Genomic DNA, 17,526 nt, shown 5'->3' with positions numbered 1-17,526 from the left:
AGTGAGGGGCATTTTCAGGCACCCTTGCGCAGGGTCTCATCCCAGGATCCTTCCTGAGAATTAATCCTTCCCTCTCCAGGAAGGAGCTAGGGCTGCCCAGCGGGACGGTGGTACTCTGCCCTTCTCAGCACCTTTCGTCTAAGGAGCTCAAAGCCTTTCACTGCCCTCCTGTGGGCGGGTCCGTGTAACTTCTGCCTTCTCTCTGGGGAGAAGAGACAGGCTGCTTTGGGCAGAGGGGAGGGTAGAACCGAGGCTGGGTCACTGCCTGCTGTGAGTAAAGGGGTGTGATACCATGCAGCTCTGCTGGGGAACCTTTCCTGTCACCCTTAGGCTGGCTGGCCCCTTGCACCACTCACGTGTGGGTGGCCCCAGATTTGCCATCTGGAGGCAATGCTGCTGCCCGAGGGCAGCTCCTTTCCACTGGGCTAAGGTGCTATAGCAGGGCCACCGACCTGGGGCGCCCTCCTACGCCTGCCCGCCAACCAGGACATGGATTAGAGCTCCTGGAGAGGAAAACAGCTGTGCAAGGTGGTATATGGCTGGGGTGTGTCTCTAGGGTTATCGGTTACAGAGCGAGGCTCTCTGGCCGCTCCGGAGTCCGTTTTACACTGCGTAGGGACAGGAGCGTCTAAGCAGTGGATGTGATCTTGCCCTGATGTGGCCTGGCCGGGGAAGGTCGCTGCGGAGCCTGGCGTTGCATCACACCAAGGCTCTCTGTCCATTCCAGCTTCTGAACAGCAGCGTGGTGAGTGACCTGATCCTGCTGGAGTCCATGATGGATAACATGACGGGCAGGCAGAAGGACCCCTGTACGTTGGTGCGCATGCTGGCTCTCCGGGGGCTGGGTAACATCTCCTCCGGGTCGCCGGACAAGGTGAGAGCACCTGGTGCACCGCTGTATCCCGAGCACAGCTGGGTGCTGCCAGGAAAGGAGCCCAGGGCCTTGAGAGAACTGGCCTGCTTGGGGACTTCTGCCTGCTGCCCCGGGAGGGAGGGGCAGGAGTACGGCCAAACTGGGGAAGTCTCCTTGCTCTCCCAAGCTCCACCCATGCACGCAACTAGCACCATCCCTCAGGGACGCGTTTGGGTCAGCCCCGTCGGCTCTGAAGCCGGATTGCTGACACCCTAGGGAGACGAATGGAGCGGTTAAGAGCCCCTCCCATCTCTGGCTCTTCGCAGAGACTCAGGCAGACACTCATTGATTTGACTCACATTTCTTGAGTGTTTCTTAACTTAAAACACGAGCCCAGATTCTGACACGCAGGGTTCAGCCTCCTGGGAAGTCCCGAGTTCCCTGGGCTCAGACGCCAGCCGAGAGAGGCCGTGCACAGGAAAGGCCAGCACACCACACCCTCAGACTTGGCTCTCACTTGGTGATGGGTGGTTCCTGCGCTGATGGATACCTCCATTGACAGGAATCTGGGAATCCGGACCGCCCCACCTTGGCATGAGGTCTGGCCCTCTCCAGGTTGGACTTGTCTGAGTCAGGGGAGAACAGACCTCTCCGTGCTGTTCCCAGCCACTGCAGCATGGGAGAGCTCAGTTGCTGGGAGAGGGAGGAGTTTCCAGATACACCTGCAGTGGGAAATTGCTGTTTTAAAACCCCGTTTCCTGTCTGAGAGGCTGCCCTAGAATTTGCATCCCAGCCCGTTGTAGGCTGAGGAGCCCAGCCCTGCTGACTGTCCCGTGGCCCCGAACTGCCTGCACGAACTCCTGGGGTTTCTGTACCTCGGCAGCACAGTGACTTGGCAGGCGCCTGTGCCAAACCCCCGGGAGAGGTCATGGACAGGTCGCCCTTCAGACAGACAATAAGCTACTGTGACTTGACAAGAATATAAGTAGCTACTAAAAATACCATTCTGCTGGCGTAGCCGTAGTCAGTCTCTCCTGTAATAGCATCCAGCTCCTCCGCCTTCTCCTGCAGGGACCGAATGAACTTCCCCAGCTGAGAGACTGGCTGCAAGTGCGTCCACCTGCTCTGCATGCCCGAGAGCAGCACGCCCACCGGCTGTGTTGGCACCAGGCCAGGAGCCGGGGGCTGCAGCTAATGCCAGTAAAATGGAGCACATTGCAGCGACTGGCTTTATAAGGTTGGGTATCCTGTGGAAGCTACAGGTCCCAGCTTAATCCAAGGCATGGCTGACCTGGCTTGCAGAGGTGGTGAACTAGAAGTGAAAGGCCCTGGATCCATTTGCAGCTTCAGAGGGGCATCCAGTCCTCCACGGTGCTCGTGGCCAGAGGGCCACAGTGTTCCGAAGGTTTTGCCCCACGCTTGTAATACCACGTCAAGGACGCTACAGGCGTGTACGTTGCAAAAGTCAAGCGCTCAGGTCGGAGTGGTCAGGATGGCGTCCGCTGGTGCAAACATAATTCTGCTTCCTTGTGCCTATGCATTATCATACAGGCTTTAGTTCTGTCATTGTTCCACAACACAATGTCCACCTCTTGCACTGATGGAGTAACTGGTAACAGTAGTATGCTGTTATCCTCTGTGGATCAGTAACTACAGAGGATGATGCGCTTTGCCAGAGGCTTTCACAAGTATCTGCAAACGGCAGAGAAATGGTGAGACTCCAGGTTCCTGGGTTCAGTCTCAGGCTCTGGAGTGAGCAGTGCTCACATGTACTCCTGTCCGCTCTCTGCCCCATCCCTGTGTTCAGATCACATTGCTGATCACCAGCAGGAGGCGCTGATAGCACAAGTCTCCCTGTTCTCGGTTCCTGTATCTGGACCCACAACACCCCTAGTAGGTGAGGGGAGCAGTGTCAAGGGAAGCTGTACCGCTCTGGGTTGGAGCATGCTCAGTGCAAAGAGAATCTTCGGAGAATTTAGCAGCTGAACAAATCTCTACTGAGCATGTGCAAACTGATTTTTCTTATCCCTGGGCCAAGTTTGGGCCGATTTTCGTGGAGATGCCAAATTTCACATCCCTGTACCAAGGCATTGGGGGGGCAGGGCAGGAGAAAATGTATTGCCCCCCCCCCATCTCACTCAGCCATTTTTCAGAACTATTTTAACTGAAACTTGGTAGGGGGCTTATTCCTTCACCCTCTCACGTCCCTGGTCCTTCTCGCATGAACAGAGCAACAATACCCCAAGTCCAAAGGCGCAAACAATTCGATGTTCATTGGGGTGAACTTCCAGCAAGCATGATTCCACTTTCCTTCCTCAGTGGCCCCCTTCCCAGCTCTGACACCACAGAGCCTTGCCTGTGTCCCTCTTCCTGTTCCCATTTTCCCCGTTAGCAAGACATGATTTTAATTCCCCCATCCCCAGTCCCTGTTCCCATTTGCCCCCCCGCTTTCTGATTGACTCCAGACTATATAGTAAAACCTGAGTTTTGCTGAGCTATTCCTTAACCAATCATTTTACTGAAATTTAACTAACCAATCCTAACATATTGTAACATGGTTATTTAACCAATTATATCCCACCACCTTAATTGGTTTACACCCAACAAAATTAATTATACAGCCGACAGAAACAATTACAGAACCAGACAGAGACCATGCAAATAAACATACAAAACAATATAGAAGTGAGGATTTCACAACTACATCTATACAGACATAAGGGTTCTCCAGCTGTGTCTATTGATAAGTGAGTTCTTGCCAGACAGGATGCTGTCAAACCAAGTTTCCTTTTACATCTTCTAGGCTCTTCCCTTTCTCTGGAGGTGATAGAAATATGAGGGCAGGATTGTATTCCTAATAGCCCAATAGCACCTTATTTCAATGTGACTAGTTTGGAATGTGAGGATGTGACCGGACACTTCCAAGCTTATGGCTGCCTAACTACATCTTAGCTGAAGGCCTTAGCCTGTCACTGTAAGAGAAGGCCATTACACAGACAGTGATCTTTGAATCTTTCCTTTATACCTCTAGAACTAGCTAAGTGATAAGAATACAACCTAGTCGCTCTGGAGGCCACCTTCTTAAAGTATAGACCTTTGCAGACAGGCCTGAATATCTATATCCTAACAACTGTCGGGCTTGAAAAGGAACAAACCTCAGTTCTTAGCCTGGCAAAGTTACAAGCCCCTGTTTTTAGTTGTTTGTAATAGGAAGCGCTAGTGACATTTGGTTAGAGATGATGCTACAAGCTCCAGCTAGGAGAAATCCTTCCGCATGGCAGTGACGACATGACCTCCCTGAGAGTGCCGCTTAGATCCTACCCACGAATCCTGGTATGTGTCCCACAGCAGGGAGTGCTTCTAACATGCTACTTCCTTCTGCAGGTGAAGAAACACGGGGCCCAGCTCCTGGCTTCCATGGTCAATGGCATGGACGACAAGGATGATCCCGACAACCTAGTCGCTCTGGAGGCCATGTCTAGCCTGTCCAAACTCCTGGAGCACGTGGAGGAGAGGGACATCCGCTCCATGCTTCTCCATATTGCTATCCGCATCCGCCCCTTCTTTGACAACGTAAGGCAGAACCTGGGCTGTCTGGGGGGCTGGGAGGGAGCGTGAGCCAGGGTGCAAAGGGCTTGGGGGCTGTAACTGAGGAGAGGCACCTGCTCTGAAGTGGAGGGGTCCGAGTCTTCTCCAGCATGTCAGGGAACAGAGCCGCTGGCTCAAGCAGGATGCCCGGAGATTAGGGCTGAGGGGATGTGGAGGAGCGCAGAGCTCTGGACCCCAAGCTAGCGTACTCCTGGCAGGCTGTCCTACCCAGGAGAGATCTGGGCTGCTTGGTAGCTAAGCAGGGATCCTCTGAGGCTAAGTTACAACATAAGAACGGCCACACTGGGTCAGAGCAAAGGTGCATGTAGCCCAGTGTCCTGTCTGCCGACAGTGGCCAATGCCAGGTGCCCTAGAGGGAATGAACAGAACAGGGAATCAAGTGATCCATCCCATCGCCTATTCCCAGTAAATAGAAGGCAGCATCCTAGGCTAGAAAGTAGATGCCATCGTGGGCTCACCCCCGGGCCACAGGGAAGAGTCGGGAAGGGGATGCTGGCCGTGCCGGTACCAGTGTCCAGGAGTTGCTGCGTTCAGCATAGTGGGGCACTGGCTTGCAGCAGGCCAGCAATGGGACAGGGGTCGGTCTAGCTTGGCGTCCTCGGAGGTTGTGCTTAGTGCTCCAGGATAGAAAGTCTGGAGGAGCGGGGTCAGTACTCCAAGGTAACTGGAGCGAGTTAGCAAAAAGGGGTGAGGGCTTCTCGGAGCACGAGGCAATCGAGAGAGCACAGGGCCTGCCCACGGGAAGTGGTGAGACTAGTGACCCTGCTCTCTGCACCAGATCTTACCGACTCCTTCGGAGAGAGGGTTGAGTCTGCGGAGATCTCTCCAGTCTGTGCCCTTCTCTGCAACTGCCTTGTGAGCCTGTCCCTTGCCTCATCGCGTCCTCCTTTGCTCCTTCCCCTTCCAAGCAGCAGCTCCTGCCTGTCCAAGGATCTCCCTCCCTCCCGCTTCACTTCATCTATCTCCAAAATATTGACAGGCACCAACTTCCTCTCTTCCTGCTCCGGCTTCCAGTCCGGCTTGTGATTGACTCTCTGGTCTCAAACAACCTCTTCCTGGCCACACTTCAGGTCCCATGCACCCCTCTCCTGAACATCCTGTGCCCACTGGGCCACCCGGACACTGCCCCTGGCTGCTCTTTCTGCATTCTCCCTTCTGCTCTGCACCCGGCCCTGGGGGACTCTGCTGCCAGCCTGTCTGACACCTCCTCTGGGGATGGCTTGCCCCCCGGAACTGCCTGGGGCCCAAAACCAGCTCCTGCCTTCTCCCTTTGCCTGCTGCTGTCACTGACGCCACCCACTTCCCCGGCACTCAGGCCTGCATCTCCTCCCTCGCTTCAGGCCAAGCTTGGTCCCCTGCTCCTGCCGCCTCGCCGAGATCCGGCCCTGGTGCTCAGGCCCTCATTCTGCCCTGCCTGGATGATCGTCTCCCTGGTCTGGCCTCCCAGCACACGCCGCTGCTGAACTCCAGCGTGTGCCGCTGCGATCGGATCACGCCCCTCTTAGAGTCGCTGCCTCCAGAGTGCTCCTTGCCCCTCCTGCTCACCTCGTGTCCAGCTTTTCACTGCCCCGTCCGCCAGCCCTGCTCCCGGGCTCAGCTGCCCATCCGTCAGTGCCGTGCAGTGGGCTCCCCTCGAGCCCCGCCCTGCTCCCGGGCTCAGCTGCCCATCCGTCAGTGCCGTGCAGTGGGCTCCCCTCGAGCCCCGCCCTGCTCCCGGGCTCAGCTGCCCGTCCGTCAGTGCCGTGCAGTGGGCTCCTGCCTGCCCACGTTGAAGTCCCTCTCAGGCCCAGTAGTGCTGGAGTCTTAGCAACCTCCCTACTGTTCCCTTGATCCTGCCCCTGCCTGCAGGCTGGGAGTAAAGTCCTTTGAGCGTGAGAAGCCTGGTGGGCATTACTGCAAATCTCTAGTGTGCTAGCACCTCTGTCTCAAGAGACACCAGGTAGCTGAGGTGGGTGAGAGGTAACAGCCATTGCCAGGATGCCGGGGTTAATGGGCTGCGAGAGAGGAACACTCTGGGCCTGTGGGCAGGAAGGACAGAGTGGAGCAGGAGCAAGTGATGTACTGTAGGAGATGTAGCAGCTGAGAGTCTATGGCAGGGCCAGGTGACCGTGGGGACCTCCTCTGTGCTAGAGTAACGCCCATCCAGGGGACTCCCAGCACGGTCCAGACAGCCAGCTGATCTCCACCCCAGGAGGGCTTGTTAGCCCCACTGTACAGAAGAGGAAACTGAGGCAGGGGAGGTTGAAACCTCATCCCTGCTCTTCACCACAATCCATGAGAAGCCAGTGGAGAGTCTGAAAGCTCCAGCATCTGCAGAACCTGCTGCATCTGCTTGCTCAGAACTGGCAACAGCCACCGGGTTGGGGGCTGGGTGGGGAACAATTCCTGTGCTTGCCCATGCCGGGGCTTCCCCAGGAGTCAGTGGCTGGAGTGGGGCTGTACAGATCGCTGAGACGGCACCTGCTGTGATCCATCACAGCGACACCCTCCTCGTGTGCCCTTTGCCTGCAGGAAAACCACCAACTGCGCACGTCTTCCATCGTTCTGTTTGGGAACCTGACCAAGTTCAGCGCTGGGAACTGTGAAGACGTCTTTTTTGAGCAGATCCTGAATGGGCTGGTGACGCTGCTGCTTCACCTCCAGGATCCAAAGCCAGAGGTCATCAAAGTAAGTGTCTTGCTGCTAGCCTGGGGCAGCAGACGGTGTCTGACTGCACAGCTGCCATACTGGCCTGTGGGCTCGGCTAGGACAGCGTCCCACTAGGGCTCCTAGGGCTGGGAGTCTGGAACTGGGGCTTTTGGTCCCTGGGCGTGGGATGTCCTGCCCTGCCAGGGTGGAAGGAGACTAGCAGCTGGTGCATTTCCAGTGACTGACACCGTATTGCTGTCTCCTCCTTCTCATCCGCCCTGTCCTGCAGGCCTGTAAATTTGCTCTGCGCATGTGTGGCCCCAGCATGGGCTGTGAGGGGCTCTGTGACATGTTCCTGAACCACTTGCATGAAGACCGAAGCCTGCATTACGGAGAGTTCATGAACGATGTCTGTAAGCACCTGGTGAGTGAGATTCTGGCTTCCTAGGGGTGGAGTGAGCGGCTGAGAGCCCTGCGAGCAGTCGCTGCTGGGGCATGACTAACCTGCTCCAGCCGGCACCGAAACGGCAGAGAGCAGCATTTCCAGCCCAGTGAGCTGGAGGACCCGGAGCAAAGACCCTCTGGGACAGCAGGAAGGTGCTGAAGCCAGCGAGTGCTCCCCTGGCAGCAGTGGCACTGGCTTTGCAGCGGCTTGCCCTTTCTCTTGACCGGGGGGTGGGGCTTTCGAGAGTCCCTGGAGTCAGCCCTTTTCTGGTGTCCCAAAGGAGTGAACAGAAGTGCTGGCCAAGGGCGCAGAGGTCAGGCTGTAGGTGCAGCGCTGCCTGCTGTCCATCTGGCCTTGTGCTCTGACCCCATGGACCTCCTGTTGCCCACTCCCTTTGCAGGCCAGGGCGGGGACGGACAGCCTGTACTGCCCTCCACCTATTCATCTGGCTGGAACGGTCTCGCGCTCCAGGGTTTCAGCCAGTCACCTGCAGGGGTTGGCAAAGAACCTTTCCCTTCCTCTGAAGCCCCAGCGGGAGGTGGGACCCTGGTCCCTGGTTGGTGGGTCTTGCTGTGGGGCTGATGGCCAGACGTGAGGGCTGGGAAGTGGTTTCTCCCGGCTCAGACTGGCAGGGACTGTAGGGTTTTTTGCCTTCCTCTGCAGTGTGGGATGTGGATCTGCCTGCAGGACCATCTGGGCATGTCACCTCTTCAGTTGTCTGCCGCTGGGACATTGGGCATTTTCCCAGCCTATTGATTTCTCCTCTCTGCCGTGGCACACGCCAGTGTGGTGTCCTAGGCTCTGAAGTGCTTTGCTTTACTTTCACTGAGTCCTCAGGCCGCCCATGGGGTGAAACGTACGGCCAGGGATCTCCCAGAGGGTGGAGGAGATGCCTTGAGGCCACAAGGGACCCTTACGTTCTCTGAACCTTGCTGTGCACACCAGTCCCTCTTCTGTCAGCACGGCAGGCGGCTCCCTTGTCCACTTTGCACTGGGACTCCCGGCTCTGAAGCTGCAGGAGGCACACGCCCTGGAGCAGAGCTGCCTGGGAGGGTGCCCAGAGTAGCCGGGTAGCTCCTGGAGTGCCCCCGGCCAGTCGCTGCCATGCCCATAAGCACACTCTGCTTTCCAAGGGGAGCTCTCCTGCAGCCGACGGCCTACAGGGCCAATTCTCTACTCACCCAGCCAGGCTAGACGACCTCCTGGATTCTTCCTTCCTTCCCGTTCCTATTGTGCCTTAACGTGGTCCCTTGCCACAGGAGCCTGGGCACATTGTATGAAACTGACAGAGCCCACTGGGGGTGGGGCTTCCCCCAGCGGAGGTCTATGCTGGGGATGGGATGGCAGTGGTCCTGTGGGGGCTGGAATGCCTCAGCCCAGGAGATGCCCAGCACATCTGCCTCTTTCCGCAGGAAGCGGGGTGCCTCGGGGAGCCCAGCTCATTCTCATTACCTTGGTTTTCTCTTTAGATGCAGAACTACCCAGAGATGCTGAATCGTTTGATTTCAACTAACCTCTTCTACTTCAAGAGCAACTGGGTTGACATTCGAGCAGCAGCGCCCATGTTTATAGGTAAGGTTGCCTTGGCACTGTTCCCACATCAGCCCTGTGACAGAGTGGGGCTGTTCTTAATGCTTCCTCTGAATACTGGGTGGGTGCCTCAGTTTCCCCTGTGCATTTCTTAAGTCTCTAGCGGATGACATTGTTGCAGAGCAAACGGCCAGTGTGCATGAATGGCCGACACTCTGTCTTCTGCAACTAATGGCCGGGGCCCTTCCCCCCCCCCGTAAGGGGATGCTAAAGATGTGGGAGAAGAAAGAAGTCAGGTGACCACCTGGCCCAGGAAAGAGACAAAGGCCAGAGAGGAGGGGCTGGAGGGGGTTTCAGTCTGGAGCTGGCTGGGGACAAGGAGTGAGGGCAGATGTGGGGGTCTGGCTCACTGGCCCCCAGAATGGACCCGGCTGAGGGGTCCTGTTCTCTGTACCTACAAGCTCTGTTTTAGACCATGTTCCTGTCGTCTAATAAACCTCTGTGTTACTGGCTGGCTGAGAGTCACGTCTGACTGGGAAGTGGGGGGCGGGACCCTCTGGCTTCCCCAGGACCCTGCCTGGGTGGACTCGCTGTGGGAAGCGCACGGAGGGGCAGGGGATGCTGAATGCTCCAAGGAGAGACCCAGGAGGTGAAGACGTTTGAGCTTCTTGCCCTGAACAAGTCTGCTCCAAGGGAGAGGAGGCTCCCGAAAGTCCTGACTGGCTTTGTGGGGAGCAGTTCCAGAGCATCGCCCAGGGACTCCGTGACGGGCCCTACTCCTGCTGGCTGGGACTGGCAGAGGGGTTTGAAAGTCACTGGGGTTTGGGGTGCTTAACTCTCTGTGTTTGGGGGTGGGGGGAGCTGTGAGATGATGAGGGCTTCAGTCTGAATGACACCTGCTGCTACACACACTGGATGACAATTTCCTGACTCAGAAAGTGTTGCAGCCACACTTCAGGTCCCATGCACTCCTCTCCTGAACATCCTGTGCCCACTGGGCCACCCGGACACTGCCCCTGGCTGCTCTTTCTTCATCCTCCCTTCTGCTCTGCACCCGGCCCTGGGGGACTCTGCTGCCATGTGGAATTGTTCATTAGACCTTGTGCTGACAGCTAAGGAGGGACTGATCCCGGGACTAAAAATTACTGCTAGGTCAGGTGCAAGTGACCATGGCTTGATCAAGCCAGATAAAGTCCTGACCAGTAAAATAGCGACTTGGCGCTTTAATAGGGCCAGTTTCACAAGGATGAAGACAATTGAGCCAAACCAGCAGGGAGGAAGAATTTAATCAGAAGATGTGAATGATGATTGGGAATTGTTTGCACAAAACCCCACAACCGAGGAAGGAGGCTGTATTGGTGAAAAGACCGACCCAGTTCACTGGGGGAGTGAAGGCAGCTATTTCTGGAGGAAGTCTGTTGCCAGCAGAGTTAAAGGCAATAAGGAATTTATGCGGAACAGAAAGAATGCTGCCAGTGGTATCGGTCCATTGCTGGGTGGAAATGGTAGAATATCAACAAAGCAGGAGTTGTTCAAGGCGCATTTGTTTTGTACTGGGAAATAAAACAGATCAGATGTCATGTCCTATGATGACTCTCTCTCCAGCCCACTTGTATCTCAGGGTAATAGCAGCTACTAAAGTTAGACATTTTTAAATCCGCAGATTTGGATAACTTGCATCCAAGAGTCTTAAAAGGGCTGGCGGGCGGGTGGGCTAATGTTGATTTTCAGTACATCTTGGAACACCTGAAAGACGTATTGAAAAAGGGTAAACAGGCTGACTCGGGTAATGAGAAGCCTGTCAGTTTGACATGAATCATGAGCAGGATAATGGAGTGGCCGATACAGAACTTGATTGATAAAGAATTAGAGGATGACTAGTTAATGCCACTCATCCTGGGTTTACGGGGACACTAGATCCTGTCCAACTGTCTGTCTGTTCGCTGCCGTGACCAGTCTGGCTGCTCACCGTGGTCATGGGGTGTACAGTTCTTACGCTTCTGTTCGGTGTTGACTTGGTACCACGCCACAGTCTGAAGAAACTAGATCAAGGTAAAAGCATCATGGCAGGTTACATGGATTAAAAACTGGCCGATAGGTCTGGGAATGAGGAGTCTTTGAGTGGGCGTATTTCTCGGGGGGTCCCACTGGGGGAGGGGGGCGTTCTTGGCCCTAGGCTAGTGAACATGATTTTTTATTTTATTTTAATTTGTTTTTAATCCGTGACCTGGAAGAAAACAAAATAGTCACTGAAATTGCAGAGGATACAGGAAGTGGGGGAGTGGTAGCTCAGGGGAAGGGGTCACTGATTTAGAGAGCACTGTATCTCTGGGTAAGTGTGGCTACATGTAAATGGAACGTCTAGGGACACAGGCTGTGGACTCCATCCTGGGAAGCAGGGACTCTGACGGCTGTGGGGATCCTGATGGATAATGAGCTGCACATCAGCTCCCAGTGCAATGCGATGGGCAAAGGGCTAACGGGACCCTGGGATGCATGAATGGGGAATCTGGAGGAGGAGCACTCTGTATGTGGCCCTGGGGCGAGCGCTGCTGGGATCCTGGGCCCAGTTCTGGTGTTCATGGTTCAAGGACACTGATAAATTGGGGAGGGGTCAGAGACAAGTCATGAGAGTGATTACAGGGCTGGAAACCTGCCTTAGAATGAGAGACCTGAGGAGCTCAGTCTCCTTAGCTTAACAAAGAGATGTCTACGGGCTGAGTTTGGATCAGTCTATAAATACTTGCACGGGGAACAAATCTTGGATAACGGGCTCCTCAGTCTAGCAGACAAAGGTCTAGCACGATCCCATGGCTGGAAGTTTGAAATCAGACCAATTCAGACTGGAAAAAAAGTGTGTGTGTGTGTAACAGTGATTAGCCCTTGGGCCAGTCACCAACGGTCGTGGTGCAGTTCCCATCACTGGCAAGTCTCAAATCAAGACTGGATTTATTTTGAGCTCTGCTCTAGGGCTGATGATAGGGCTGGTCTCTGGCCCGCGTTAGGCAGGTCAGACTGGATAATCACTCGAGTCCCTTCTGCCTTTGGAATCTGAAATTCCCCTGTCCTCCGCTCCTTGCGGATCAGCACCGTGCAGACGCCAGCACTGCTCCTGGGAGAGGGGTGCTTTGGTGCCTCTGCACTGATGTGCTGCTGCTCTGCAGGATGCCCGAATTCTCACGTGACCTGGCCAGGTTAAACGAGGCCTCAAAACCCTGCGCTGCAAACTCAGCCGTAACTTTCACTCTCTCCTGACTCCAGGCTTCCTCGTTCTGCACGGGGATGAAGAGCACTGTAAGCAAGTGGACCTGGACCAGCTCCTTTCCTGTGAGTAGAAAGCGTCCCTGAGCGCTGTGCTCCAGCCGGGCCGGGCGCTGTGGCCTGGGCACCGGTGGGTGCTGCTCAGGAGCCAGGGCTGGGAGCTGCGTGTGAAGTGGGAGGGAGATCGCAGTGCGGGAAGGCAGGGCTGGGACTGAGTCATTGGTGAGGGTCTTGGGAGGGGGCGGGGGCAGGGCAGTGAGGATACCACACCAGGCAGCGGGGGGTTAATTAGCAAGGCCTGGGGCTGGAGCAGCTTCGCCTTCCAGTTCAGTGCTGGCACTTCGCATCTCGCTGCCGCCAAGCCAGGGCCGTTCCGCACCTCTGCTCCGTCCTTTTACCGGGCTATAAACCCCTGTGCTGGCACGGCCTGGGCGGGGGCTTCCCCACTAGGCTCAGGCTGGGTACTGGGCTAAGGGACACTTGGCCTTGGCTTGAGTCGAGGCCACTGGCCCACCCTGTCTTGAGTCCAAGGTTGTTCTGAGCAACAGCAAAGCCTCCTGCTGGGGAGGGGGGAAGTTCTGCCCTCACCAGGCCCGTCTGCAATAGGAAACATTCCTCTCTCCAGTAAGGGTCTGTAGTGCCAGCGTGTACCCAGTGCTGGGCATGAGAGGTATGCTAGGTCCTGGGCCGGCGTGGCGCTGCACGGGCTGGAGGGGGCCCTGGACCCTGCAGACACCTTGGTGCCTCCTGCAGAACAGATCGCAGCTCCCTTCTCCCAGCTGGTGTCCCATGGGCCTTTCCCGCTTTTCGCCCCGGGAACGCTGCCCTGGGGATGCTGGGGCTGCAGGGCTCTGCTCCCCGGGTTTGGGATCCGGGGCGCTCGTGTTAAACACGAGCCTGGCTGGACGAGGGCCTGTGAGGGCTGTCGCCAATGCTTCAGGCCTTGACACACGGGGCTCCAGTCCTAGGGAGGGGGCCGGGGCCCAGCTGCTCCCTACGGGTCGTTGCTGGGCTCTGCAGCCTGGTGTGCTGGCAGCTCTTGTCACAAGCCCGTCTCATGCCGTGGGGTGACCTCTAAATAACGCAGGCTGGCCCGACAGGCACTGATCACTGGCTTCTCACTGGCCTGGCTTGAAATTAGTGGGGGCTGGAGCTTGTTAGTTAATGAATCTGTTTATTACTGGAGTGCCTGGCAGCTCTAGGAAAAGAGAAGACTGAGAGGGGACATGATAGCAGTTTTCAGGTATCTAAAAGGGTGTCATCAGGAGGAGAGAGAAAACTTGTTCACCTTAGCCTCCAATGATAGAACAAGAAGCAATGGGCTTAAACTGCAGCAAGGGAGATTTAAGTTCCTAACTGTCAGGGTAGTTAAACACTGGAATAGATTGCCTAGGGAAGTTGTGGAATCTCCATCTCTGGAGATATTTAAGAGTAGGTTAGATAAATGTCTATTATAGACTCATAGACTCATATGGGACTCATTAGGGATGGTGTAGACAGTATTTGGTCCTGCCATGAGGGCAGGGGACTGGACTCGATGACCTCTCGAGGTCCCTTCCAGTCCTAGAGTCTATGAGTCTAGATGTGGCCCGGCAGATCGCTGCACCAGGTGCTGTATGTGCCCAGATTGGAATTGAAGTCCCAGACAGATTGGAGAGGCTGCAGAAGCAGGGAACTGGGACTGGTCAGCATGGCAGGTGGCGGTCTCAGCCCCCGGGGTTTTGTCGGTGTCACCATAACGGAGTGTTTGAAGGAGGTGGGTGGGAAGGGGGAGCTCCTCCCAAGGCTGAGGTGTCGCAGCCGAGGAAGCACGAAGGGGTTTAAGTGGCAGTGGAGGAGAAGGAGGAGGGAGGGGGGAACAGCTCTGGAAAGGCCTTGGGAGTGAAGACCAGTAACTGCTGTCTGACAGAGCTGGGGAGGGGGGACCTGGCTAGGAGCGGGATCTCGGAGTGGGCATTGGCAGAAGGCTGCGTTTGTCCAGGCTGGGGGGAAGGGTTTTGCAGCAGTCGAGGTGTGACCTGGTGGCAGGGCAGGGCAGGCTGCGGTGTGGATGTAAGGCCCTGCACCACGCTGGCCAGAGTGACTGACTGGGGCTGGTTCACTTTCAGCCGTGTCGTGTTTGAGCTGCTGACGAGAGCAGCAGGAGGCAGGAGGGGGCTGGCGTGGAGAGCTGGAGCTGGGTGCGGTCACAGAGATGGGAGCCGAGTTCGTGTTGTGGATTAGATTAGAGAGGGGACCAAGGATGGAGTCTGGGGACCCTTCACAGACAGCAGGGGCTGGTCTACACTAGACGTTAGCTCAACCCAGCTACGTGTGAAAAATCCCCCCAGCGATTTCAGCCAAGCCAGCCCAAGGGCCTGTGTAAACAGCACTAGTTCCGTGTGCCTGGCCGCTGTCTCGGGCCGGACTCCTGGGGAGAGCCCCCCGGTGCTGGATAGTGTCTGGGCTGCAGAGCAGCCACGTCCCAGCATAGATGAGTCCTAATGTCAGTGCAGCACATCACGGCCAGGCTGGCTAGACGGTGCTGTTGGGAGGATGCTGCGGAATGATGCAAATGACACCAAGTCAGACTCGCCTAGGACATTCGAGCGGGGACAGGGAGTGTCGTATTGAGTGGCTGCTACTGGCAGAGCGCTGAGATCCTGGATCGGATCTGGCTGGAACTCTGTCTGTAGCTTGCACGCCCCCAGAGGGGCAGATGGCAGAAAAGGTGCGAAGGAAAATCCTCCCTCTCCTGGACTGTCTCCATGGTCCTGGGTAAAGACCCGGGTGGGAGTAACTGAGGTGGATTCCGAAGAGCCTTAGTCAAAGTCCCTCGAGGCTCCTGGGCCTGCCTTGTGGCCTCCTCTTGCATGTAACCGACAGAGGTGGCTACAGTGCGTAAGGCTCTGCCTCTGGCTTGGAAATTTGTAGTTGGTCTCACAGCAGGGGGGCTGGGGTGTCTTTGGGGGGTTGAGGGATGAGTCACTAAGTCCCGGCCAGTAGCATGTGGTGCATCAGCATACACAAGAGCCTGGTGAGGCCTGGGGGCGAGGGGGGGTTGGCGAACAAGCCCACCCTGCAGCAGCGACTCCTGGCTCACACGGTCACAGCCCCACTCTGGATTGGCCCAGCCTCCCCTCTGGAGATGGAGACAGAGGGGTGGATGGGCCAATGCAGAGTGGGGCCGTGTGCCCTGCTGCAAGGCCACTCGTCTTCCTGGACTTTATTCCCAGGCCTGGTTTTCTTGACCTCTGATGAGCATAGCCCAGGGTGCGTGCCAGGGTCCCCTTGAGCGAGTGAGTGAGTGGCCGGGCACATGGTGCTAGTCGCTTAGTGGGGTTGTGACCTTCAGTCCCCCAGCGGCTCCGTTCCTCTTCGCTTAGCTGAGGCAGGGGCTTGGATCAGCAAGTGGGGGGTTGCTTCGCCAGGGGGACCCAGCCCGATGGGCACGGCAGTGTGCGTTGTGAATAACCCCCCGATGCTGGGCTCCGGAGGAGCCTCTGCCATGGGAGCTGCCCCAGGCACAGAGCCGAGCGTGGCGCCAGCGCTGGTGATGCGGCTGGGGGCTGAAACGCCAGCTCCTGGCTGCGGCATCACGGCTGCAGCCCAGGCGTCGGCTCAGAGCGTGTGTGGCGTTTGCTGCGGTGGCGCGTAAGGAGATGCTGGGTTTGCTTGTAAGGGGTTCACTGTTAGAAGGTCCAGCTCCAGCTTGTTATAAAGGACTAATAAAAGTCCAATTGAAGCTGGTGGCAGTTTGGAGTGGAGTTAAGTAATTTTCCTGGATTTCAGGGATTTTTTCCCTGTCACTAGTGACCTCATAGTGTATCGTAATGCATGGAAACTCTCGGATTGTTCCAAGAGAGCTTAAAAAACACTAAAAAAGGAAAAACTATCTTTCCGTTGGCTCCCGGAGCCCTTCCAGCAGAGAGGGGCCTGTCTGTTTGAAACCAGTGCAAGAGAAGACGTGTGTCGGTGAGTAATAGCTGGAGGGAGCAGCCCTGGATCGGGTTGCTCCAGCTTCCCGTACTGAGTGGATTAGCTGACTGGGGTCCAGGGAGAGCTCTGGGCTCTGATGTACAGCCAGCCCCCGGGCATCCCTGCGCTAGCCCAGGCTAAGCACCAGGATGGCTGAACAGGAAGCGAGTCGGCACATAAATCAGGGACCTTCATCCGTGCTAATGGCAGAGGGGATCTGGAGGGACGGGGGGCGCCCAGCTTTGTAAACAAGCTACTGGAAAAACGATGCTCTAGCTTCACTCCGAGGGAAAACTCCCTGGCTGGGCCTGGGCCAGGTGCTGCGGACACAGGCGGGGTCACGTCGCTCCCTGCCCTGTCCATGGGCACCCGGTAGTTCTTCCCGCCCCGGCTCCTGCCTGCTCTGGCAGGCTGCGGGGCCCATCAGCACTAGCAGGGGGAGTCCGGCGAGGGGACGCCTCGGCGTCACTAGGCCGAAGACCCGCTCATGGCTTCAGGCAAGTGCTGGAGCCCAAGGCTTCCTGCTGCTCACTGGGAAATCAGTAACCCAGAGCAGGACAGGGCCTGGTCTGCCCTCTGGGAGTGTGAGGACCTGACAGTCTGCTCAGCACTCGCCCAGCGGCCAGGAGCCTGCTCGGGCCGACTGCTGTGTCTGGAATGGCTAGTGCCCAGGAGCCCGACCCCACGCCACGTGCTGGAGTCTGCAGTGAGATGGCGTCGCTGCCTTGCTTCCTTCTGAGGATTCTCCTCGAGGGGCCAACCACCCCCCTTAGTGCTGGGCTGGGGCATGAAGTGAGCAGTGCCCCCCTGCCGGCTGCTTGGGGGTGTGTCCCTTTGCACAGCTCGGGCACTGCTGCGGTCTGGGGCTGTGCCCCCAGAGCCCCCCCGCCCTGCCGAGCTCAGGGTGGGTCCTGGGAAATGGGCAGAGCGCGGGGGGTGGGGCTCATGCTTCTCCCTGGCAAGTCCTGCATTGCCACAGCTGCCCTGTGTGATCCTGGGCCAGTCACACAGCCTCTGTAAGGGGTGAGCCCTGCCCTACCTCCTGGGGCTGAGGGTAAACACGGGGGTCGCCAGGGGCTCAGAGTGCCATGACGGGGCCAGCAGATCAGTGTCCCCTACTGCCCTGTCTGGCTCCCCATCAGGCAGTGGGGTGGCCTGTGTGGACGCTCTAGGAGGAGCTGGGGCCAAGGCTGGTCCTGCTGCCCCATTGGTCCCACTGCTCGTTTTGGGTAACGGATGTTGT

The 17,526-nt window shown here is 56.9% G+C and overlaps 1 protein-coding gene across 2 annotated transcripts in view; it reads left to right on the top strand.

Annotated features, from left to right (window-relative positions):
* MROH1 (maestro heat like repeat family member 1) overlaps positions 1–17,526 on the top strand; it is a 127,440-nt gene that overhangs the window by 108,415 nt on the left and 1,499 nt on the right. For both annotated transcript variants that reach the window (XM_050939326.1, XM_050939327.1), the window contains 6 exons: positions 728–874; positions 4,238–4,426; positions 6,974–7,129; positions 7,380–7,514; positions 9,005–9,107; positions 12,327–12,392. In XM_050939326.1, coding sequence (XP_050795283.1) covers positions 728–874; positions 4,238–4,426; positions 6,974–7,129; positions 7,380–7,514; positions 9,005–9,107; positions 12,327–12,392 — 796 coding nt within the window. The remainder of the gene's footprint in view (positions 1–727; positions 875–4,237; positions 4,427–6,973; positions 7,130–7,379; positions 7,515–9,004; positions 9,108–12,326; positions 12,393–17,526) is intronic.

This window comes from Gopherus flavomarginatus, chromosome 2 (genome assembly GCF_025201925.1).
Source record: "Gopherus flavomarginatus isolate rGopFla2 chromosome 2, rGopFla2.mat.asm, whole genome shotgun sequence".
In the NCBI taxonomy this organism is placed as follows: domain Eukaryota; kingdom Metazoa; phylum Chordata; order Testudines; family Testudinidae; genus Gopherus; species Gopherus flavomarginatus.
This window is presented reverse-complemented; position numbering and strand designations above follow the sequence as displayed.